General features: G+C 48.6%; 1 protein-coding gene across 1 annotated transcript in view; it reads left to right on the top strand.

Moving 5' to 3' along the window:
- LOC102419868 (poly [ADP-ribose] polymerase 8) overlaps positions 1-8,887 on the top strand; it is a 128,102-nt gene that overhangs the window by 99,195 nt on the left and 20,020 nt on the right. Inside the window, 5 exon segments of the mRNA XM_023744176.1 lie at positions 273-323; positions 437-532; positions 5,665-5,757; positions 7,180-7,305; positions 8,561-8,626. Of these exon segments, the coding sequence (XP_023599944.1) occupies positions 273-323; positions 437-532; positions 5,665-5,757; positions 7,180-7,305; positions 8,561-8,626 (432 nt within the window).

Raw genomic sequence — 8,887 nt, 5'->3', positions numbered from 1 at the left:
TTTGTGATGATGTGAAGACGCCAGTCATTTTACTACGAAGATCAGGAAGGCGGCATGTTCACTTAGTTCAGACAAAGGTTCATGGCAGAAAGTGTCCTGTTGCACAGGGACTCCGCCCCCTCCATGTCGGATCAGCGACTCGGCTCCTGCTACAGGTGATCTTAGGAAGGGCACGTCTGCTTCCGTTCACGGCTGCGCAAAGCAAAAGGCCGTAATCTGCCCATTTCCCCATTCTAAAGAATTGTTTTGTTCTTCTGCTTTGCCTTTTACAGCCAAATGGTGCCAAATGCGTTCCCATCCGAGACCGCGGCTTCCTCGTGCAGGTAGGAGCCCAGCACCCACCCGCTGGAGAGCGGCTTTGGCTGTGGGGGGAGGGAGGTGGGGGCGTCACGTCCCTGTCAGCCCCACCTCATTCCCTCCCTGTGGCTCCCCGCAGACCATCGAGTTCGCGGAGCAGCGGATCCCCGTGCTGAATGAGCACTGCGTGGTGTGCGACGAGCGGCACGTGTTCCTGAACGGCCCGATGCTCAGGGTCAGTGTCCGTGGGGGCGGTCAGGGGGGAGTGGGAATGTCAGGAAGGGGGGAAGGCAGAAGACGGAATCGTGAAAAGCTGCACTGACAGTAAATACTCTTTGTTGAGTAGATTATTTCGTAGGTAAAGGGGTATAATTTTGACCACGGAGTCACTATGTCTGAAGGAGTCACTGTGTCTGAAGGAATCCATGTCAGAGCGAGTCATGTCATGTCAGGAACATATTTCGTTCACGTGCCTGTATTTCCTGCATGTGCCTGTGGTCTCTCTTGTTTATCTGTGTGTGTCTCATAGGTCACCTGTCAGGCACATGTGGGTGAACAGGGAGACAGAACTTGTAAACAGCATTTCTTCAAAGCCACACAATTTAAGATACTCACTATAGGGAGGAGAGGGTGGTCTGTATTGCAGTTAGAAGAGGTGTATAGGAGCTTGCAGAAAATCAGTAAAATTTCAAAAGATGCAACTCACGGACACATTCAGGGGGTGATAGAGGGGGTATAGAAATAAGAAGCCATGTGCATTTGGGGGAGAATTATCCAGTTTCAAGCTTTGTTTATAATTCTTTTATTGAGGTTAAATTTGGTAAGAAATGCATAACATGTAATTCACTATGTTAATGTGTACAGTTCAGTGGTGCTTAGTATGGTCACACTGTTGTACAACCATTACCGCTCTCTCATTCCAGAACATTCCCACCACCCATAAAAGAACCCTGTAGCTTAGTGGTCACTCCCCATTTCCCCTCCCCTCACCCCCTGCCGACCACTTGTCTATTTTCTCTCTGAGAATTGGCCTGTTCTGGGCTTTTCATGTCAATGGAACCTTGTGTTCTGTGGCCTTTGTTTGGGGTTCTCTAACTCAGTGTAATGTTTTCAAGGTCCAACCACGTGACATGTATCTGTACTTTATTCCTTCTGTGGCGGGATAATGCAGTGTATGGATGTTCGACATTTGCTTATCTATCATCGGTTACTGGAATTATTGGGACATATGTTAACTCAGTTTAACTTTTTGAGGAACTACCAAATGTTTTTGACCATTTCATATTCCTACCGACAGAGTATGATGGTTCCAGTTTCTCCACATCTTCACCAGCATAGCTAGCTATCACTTGGTTTTATGTTGCTGTAGTTCAGACTGGTATCTAAGGAAATCAGAAAAATTACTTTGGTTTCTTAAATAGTAAGGTAAGTGACCTATGAAATCAGATCATGAAATGAAAAATTTAAAAAAAAATCTCATTTTCATGCCCGCCTGGTGTGGCTCAGTGGTTGAGCATCGACCTAGGAACCAGGAGGTCACGGTTCGATTCCTGGTCAGGACACATGCCTGAGTTGCAGGCTCGATCCCTAGTTTGGGGCGTACAGGCGGCAGCCGATCAGTGATTCTCTTTCACCATTGATGTTTCTATCTCTCTCTCTCCCTTTCCCTGCCTCTCTGAAATGAAAAACTATATATTAAAAAAAACAAAAACAAAAAACCCCCAAACATTTCATTTTCAAAAGAAGAGAACATAAGAGGAAAATTCTGCCCTTGGATTCTGTTAGAAATTTCACCTAACTCAGGGTCACTCATTTTTTCTCTCTTTCTTACATTGATTGCAGTAGTTTCACTAGAATTTTAATAGAAATGTGTGAAAATTATTAGAAATATAGTTTCTTATGGAGTGTTAATAAACTGACTCATTGACCACACATTCAATCCATACGACATGTTACAGACTAATAAATCCCAGAGATACAAGAACAAGTTCTAACCCAATCGGAGATTCAACAAATTAGATAAAATTCTTGGGTTTTCATAGATCTAATGTCACATGTGTTAGCTATTTCTATTTCTGAATTTACCCTGTTGCTTACATATTTTCTTTTTTCTCCAAACCTGTTTTTATTTTATGACAAAAGTCTCTCAAAAATTCCTGGAGTGTAATCTGCGTGTGCTGTTCTGCCCCTTTCCTCCGGTCTGGGCAAGCAGGTCACAGTTGCTACTACACGGGGAGCTAGACTTCCTCCTTAGAAATACCTGAACGCCCCAGTTTTCTCTCTGTTTGCGAAGTTCATACATGCCACTCCCGGGCTTGCACTCTCCCATTAGCACATCTGCTCTGCACCCACATTAACACCAGGAACATTGTCCAGAGATGCCCGACTGTCCAATTTGGCATCGAAGTTTGGATCCTGATCAGAAAACCAAACCCAGACCAGATCATTGGTTCTGGACGTTTGGGGACCAACTGGAGTGTTAACACGGCAACTGCCTTAAAGATGCTTTCAGATGTCGAGCTACACGGCTCGTGTTTTTGCAAAGCAGGACAGCTTCCCTGACCGAGCCGGCCACCGTGTTATCCTCTGAACTCCGCGTGCCCTTCTCTCTGTCGCACGCGCCTTGCACACGCCAGCCCGGGGTCAGTGCGGTGGCTCTTCTCGGCTCCCTGCACGCGAGCTGCTGAGCTCCTGGAGGAAACCGCGTGGCTGTGTGGGTCGTGGTCCTGCAAAGTGGGAAGCCTGCCGTGGACACATGGCTGCATCCGTGTGTCCCTGGTTCGGAGTCCTTCCCATTCCCCACAGGAGCACCTGATGGGAGCACTGACCTCATTCACAGCTCCAGCCGCGTGCCCGGGGCCGATCCCCTGCCCTGGGGGGACCGGTCCGCGCTGGGAGTCCGTTCTCTCTGCGTGAGAAGCAGGCCCCGTCCTGCTAAGGCCGAGTCAGCTGAGGAGCCTGAGACGCTATAGTCTTGTGTATCCAACCTTAGTGTGGACCTCAGACCAAGTTCATCCCTGAAGCTCTTATCTTCAGGGTGAAATTAACCCGGCGACAATGTGGTCCTACTTTAAGGCGTCCCATGAAAATTCTTAAGAAACGAGCCCATGGATAGACCTGGGTGTGTCCCCTTTCACCTCCCGAGAGAATAGCCAGGTCTCCTGTGTGAGGCCTGACTTCAATATTTGAAAAATGGATGAAAAAGCACATTCTATACCTTCCCTGTTTCCCCACGTGCTTCAAGGTCTGAAATACAGGCTGAACTTAAGTAAAAATCATACCAAGAATAGTTCAAAAATGTGATTTTTTTTTACATCCAAATGGAGTAGAAATTCAGCTCTGCTCAGTAGCTAGTTGTCGGAGACAGCAGGGTGCCGGGTGCCGAGGGGTCCCATGCCTGGTCCTGTCTTACTGTGGAGGGGTCCTTGTCCCTGTGGCATTCCTGTCTCTCTCAAGGTCCAATAGACCTCTCCCTCCCCAATGTGTCTGTCCTCCAGAACAGAAGAGCCCAAAGCATGGACGCTCCAGCCAGAAAGACAGAGAACCAAAGGCCTGTGGGTTCCGTGTTTCTGGTTTCTTTTTTAGCGAGAAAGATTTTAGCGATGAATTAAGAACTACGTTGCAAATATGATGTACAGTGGTGAGAGGCCCTGGCCCTAGGTTTACAGTTTAGATCATAGGACCTCACTGCTTGAAGGCACTGCAATAACAGAACACTAAGATAGGTAATAGTAAGCCCTGGCTGGGTTGCTCATTGGTTAGAGCATCGTCCTGATACGCCAGGGTTTGTGGGTTTGATCCCAGGTCAGGGCACATACAAGAATCAGCCAGTGAATGTATAAATAGGTGGAACAACAAAGTCTCAGTCTCTCTCTCTCTCTACCTCTCTCCTCCACCCCCTCCCATACTTTTTCTCTCTAAAATCAATGTTTCTGAAATGGAATCAAACTGCACATTTAAGACTGACAAAGGAAATAGATCGTTTTTTAAAAAAATTCTCTTAGGGGAACATCAGCCAGAAACCTTTGTGACTGGTTACGCTCCACGTCCACAAAGCCACCCAGGAGCCCATTCCGAACAGAAAGGATGTTGCGAGTGGGGCCGGCCTTCCCAACCGGGAGCGGAGGCCAGTGGCCTCTGAGATGAGCCGGCAGAGGGGCAGCGGCACTAAGGATGCCTTTTCTGCCGAGTGAGCGAGTGGCGGCCCGGGGATGGCATCGCGTTAGGCCTCATGGGCTGCCTAATGCGCCGTGACTCGGAGAAAAGATTAAATCACACGACGACACTGCGTTCGATCTGAGAGATGAGAGCTCTTCGGAGCAATGGCGCGGCGTATGTCTCAGGGCCGTGACTTCGGGAGGTTATGGAAGTCGAAAATCTTGGCGACAAAACCAATCTTTCAAGAGCTGGGGAGCATGTGAGCGGAGTCATGCTTCTTCCGAAGAAAATGACTTAGGACCGTGGTCGGCAAACTGCGGCTCGCGAGCCACATGCAGCTCTTTGGCCCCTTCAGTGTGGCTCTTCCACAAAATACCACGTGTGGGCACGCACGTACAGTGCGATTGAAACTTCGTGGTCCATGCGCAGAAGTCGGTATTTTGTGGAAGAGCCGGTATCTTGTGGAAGAGCCACACTCAAGGGGCCAAAGAGCTGCATGTGGCTCGTGAGCCGAGGTTTGCCAAGCCGCAGTTTGCCGACCACTGACTTAGGAGAAGGTGGCCTTCTCCTTTCTTATTCCTTTTACTTGTATTTGGGGTTTCACTGTACTTGTTAGTACAGTTTAGGGATGTGCTTTTTATACATCTCAAGTGCGAGTGCATATGAAGCAGGAGAGATGGGCTTTTCAATTGAAGGATATATATATGTGTGTGTGTGTGTGTGTGTGTGTAGTTAATATATTTTTATTGATTTTCAGAGAGTAAGGGTGAGAGAAACATCAGTGATGAGAGAGAACCATTGATCGGCTGCCTCCTGCACGCCCCACCCAGGGGATCGAGCCCACAACCCAGGCCTGTGCCCTTGACCAGAATCGAACCCGGGACCCTTCAGTCTGCAGGCTGAGGCTCTATCCACTGAGCCACACCGGCCAGGGCAATTGAAGGATGTTTTTGTCTATCGCTCAAGCGTTCCCGGTGCAGGTGCCCATGCCTCGCCGACACGGATTTCCTAGCCTGTCTGTGACTAGATCCGCCAACGGTCACTTACCAGCTGTGACTCCAGTACAGACATCATCATGAAGTAACGGGCTGTGATGCCTTTCTCTTCGGCCGTCTGAGACTTTCCCTTTTCCATGTGCTACACGGGACACCGTCCCTTTGGCACCGGGCGGTGGGCCGGCAGGTGGTGACGCCCCCCCTTCCCTTGCAGCCCACCGTGTGCGAGCGCGAGCTGTGCGTGTTCGCCTTCCAGACGCTGGGCGTGATGAACGAGGCCGCCGACGAGATCGCCACCGGGGCCCAGGTACCGCCGGGGACGCCGGTCCCTCCTGACGTGGATTCGCAAACTGGGTTCCGGTTCACTAGCTGTCTGCACCCGGCTATTCGGCGCATGTCTGATGGCTGAGGGTGAAAGCAGACTGGCCGCTGGTCCCCGTGAGGCACGACCTGCCCCGCTGTCCGTCCGAGCCTGACGGTCGTGTCGCAGGTGCCCAGGGCGGCGCTGGCCCCGCGCCTGTGGCCTGGGAAGCGGTGTGATGCTTTCCCACGGGGTGACGCTGGCACGGGAGCCGGCACAGGTGTTACGGGAGACTTACCTGTGGGCCCTGGTGCCACAAACTGGGCGCTGTTGGCTTTTAAAACTAGACGAGAAGAAAGTGGGCAGAGCCTGTCAGAGAGAGAGCACTCGGTTTGACAGTCCCGGGGTTTATGGCAGAGGAAGAAAAGTGGGAAAACAGGTAGAAAGACCGTGCGGAGGTAGAGAAGCCGTCCCTGTTGCTGGGAGGAAAATTAATTAGGAAGATGCCTAAGTGTATGACTTCCCGCACTTCCTTCAGAATTTCAATTGGCTTCGTATTTTTATTCATTTACGGAGCATAACTAAATTACTAATGAATCTAGAAGGAAAAGTCATAGAAAAAGAAAAAAAGCTAATTAAGGGAGGCTAGGCCAGTGATGGCGAACCTTTTGAGCTCGGCGTGTCAGCATTTTGAAAAACCCTAACTTAACTCTGGTGCTGTCACATATAGAAATTTTTTGATATTTGCAACCATAGTAAAACAAAGACTTATATTTTTTATATTTATCTTATATATTTAAATGCCATTTAACAAAGAAAAATCAACCAAAAAAATGAGTTCGCGTGTCACCTCTGACACGCGTGTCCTAGGTTCGCCATCACTGGGCTAGGCCATCCCTATACAAAAACATACTCTGCAGTCCTATACTATTTAACAACATACAGTGGTGGCAAGGAGTAGAGTGGCAGATGGTCCACAACTTAAAGTTACATAAGTTTACTTAACACTTGTTGAAGGGGTATGAGGACTGAGTAATTGGAAGCAACAGGTGGTATTCCTTTAAATAAGCGGTTCTCAACCTTCTGGCCCTTTAAATACAGTTCCTCATGTTGTGACCCAATCATAAAATTATTTTTGTTGCTACTTCATCACTGTAATGTTGCTATTGTTATGAATCGTCATGTAAATATCTGATATGCAGGATGGTCTTAGGCGACCCCTGTGAAAGGGTCGTTCGACTGCCAAAGGGGTCATGACCCACAGGTTGAGAACCGCTGCTTTAAATGAATGGTCAGCTGTGGTTGAATCTGATTTGAGGGGCCGATAGCAATCCCGAATCTCCCCTGACCGACCACCGTGAGGGAGCCACAGGCCAGGCGCCTGGCCAAGCCGGGAGGTTGGTAACCGTGCCCTGTGTGTGTTTGAAGGTGGTGGACCTGCTGGTGTCCATGTGCAGGTCTGCGCTGGAATCTCCCAGGAAAGTGGTCATTTTCGAGCCATACCCTTCCGTGGTCGACCCCAACGACCCTCAGATGCTGGCCTTCAACCCCAGGGTGAGTAGCCCCGACGCTCAAGGCTCCCTTCCGCGGCTGAGAATGCCGGCTCCTCCGTGTCCTCTTCCGTCTGAATCGCTGCCTCCCCGAGCAGGCCCGTGACTGCAGGGACTCCGGTTCCTTTTCTGCTGACGGGATTTGCTCCGTCTTTCCCATGTCCTGCTCCTTCCCTGTCCATCCACCCTTCCCATGTCCTGTTCCCTATCCATCCACCCTTCCCATGTCCTGCTCCTTCCCTACCCATCCACCCTTCACATCACTTGCAGAGCTTCATCTTCATGAAAGTAAGCCCGTTGAATTCTCTCACATTTTGACCTTTACACTCCCAAATGGGCATGGAAGGTCGGTGAACAGCTGTAGTAAATATTGCTCAGACATTGGTTGATAGTGATAATGGTCAATAGGATTGTTTTAATTCCATTACATAGTTTTTGAGATTCTAACTTACGTAACTCCTTATGAGAATCATGTATGAAAAGGACAAATGTCCCCTTTTCTGTTATATTTTCGGTGTAGTCCCTTGCCCTCCCCACCCCTCGGTTATCTGAAGGTTAGTGATAATGCATTCCATAGTGTCGATTGCTGGCATTTCTTGAGAAAACTCTTTTATAAATATTAACGGCTGTGAGGCAGAACCCTCCTGAAATAAAAATTTCAAATTGCACAACAGCTAAAATTGCCTTAATTTCTCTTGCTATTCATATGGAAAGCATTTTCTAGAAACACGGACCATAAAAAATTTCCGGGGGAGAATTTTCTGTCCTCGTAAGCAGCGTACATTACACACTTGCATTATGCTCACAAATGAATGATCAGTGGAGTGTATGGTGGTGTTTACACACCTGTCAGTCATCCCCTTTGGGTAACAATCTTCCGATCAAATGGAAATAAAAGCAAAATGAAATTGTGAAACTCCAAGTGGGTTTTGTATTTTAGAAGGATTCTATGCTTAATTTATTCATCGGGCCGTCATTTTTTGGAGCTGAAAGGCAGAATCAGGAACGCAGCGTCTTTGTTGTATTTACAGTTTCTCCCCTGTGGGCGGGGCATGGTTTCATGTGCTTTACGGGGCCTGGCGCTGCTTTCTCCTTTTCTTCCCTCTCAACTCAGTGATAAGTCCTGCACCCTTGGGCCGTCTTCTTAGCCTTCCCTACGTGCACAGCGCGGTCATTATGGAGAATCCACGCACAGAAATCGTATGTTTCTCCAGTAACGTGCAGACTTGCAAAAATGCTATTTTTTTCCATTCCCACAGAAGAAGAATTACGATCGAGTAATGAAAGCACTGGACAGCATCACTTCTATTAGAGAAATGACGCAGGTAAGAATATCGTCTGTGGGCTTGGGCAGTTCTGCTTTGCTGGAGTAAAATCCTATTTGAAAAATGTCTGAGGGGAAAAAAGACTGAGAGTGCTGGCCACGCAGTGCAACGCAGACTCTTCTGTTACGTGGGGACATAATTAAAGTCGTAGAAACATTAAAGCGGTCTGTACCGAGGCGTTTTAATTAAACCGCACCGGTGCATTGCGTGCTGCCTCTGCTGGAGTACCCGGAGGTGTGGCGGGATATCAGAGGTTAAGTC

The sequence above is a fragment of the Myotis lucifugus genome, unplaced genomic scaffold (genome assembly GCF_000147115.1).
Source record: "Myotis lucifugus unplaced genomic scaffold, Myoluc2.0 scaffold_434, whole genome shotgun sequence".
Classification (NCBI taxonomy): domain Eukaryota; kingdom Metazoa; phylum Chordata; class Mammalia; order Chiroptera; family Vespertilionidae; genus Myotis; species Myotis lucifugus.
The sequence above is the reverse complement of the archived record's forward strand: the minus strand, read 5'-3'. Positions and strand labels throughout refer to the sequence as shown.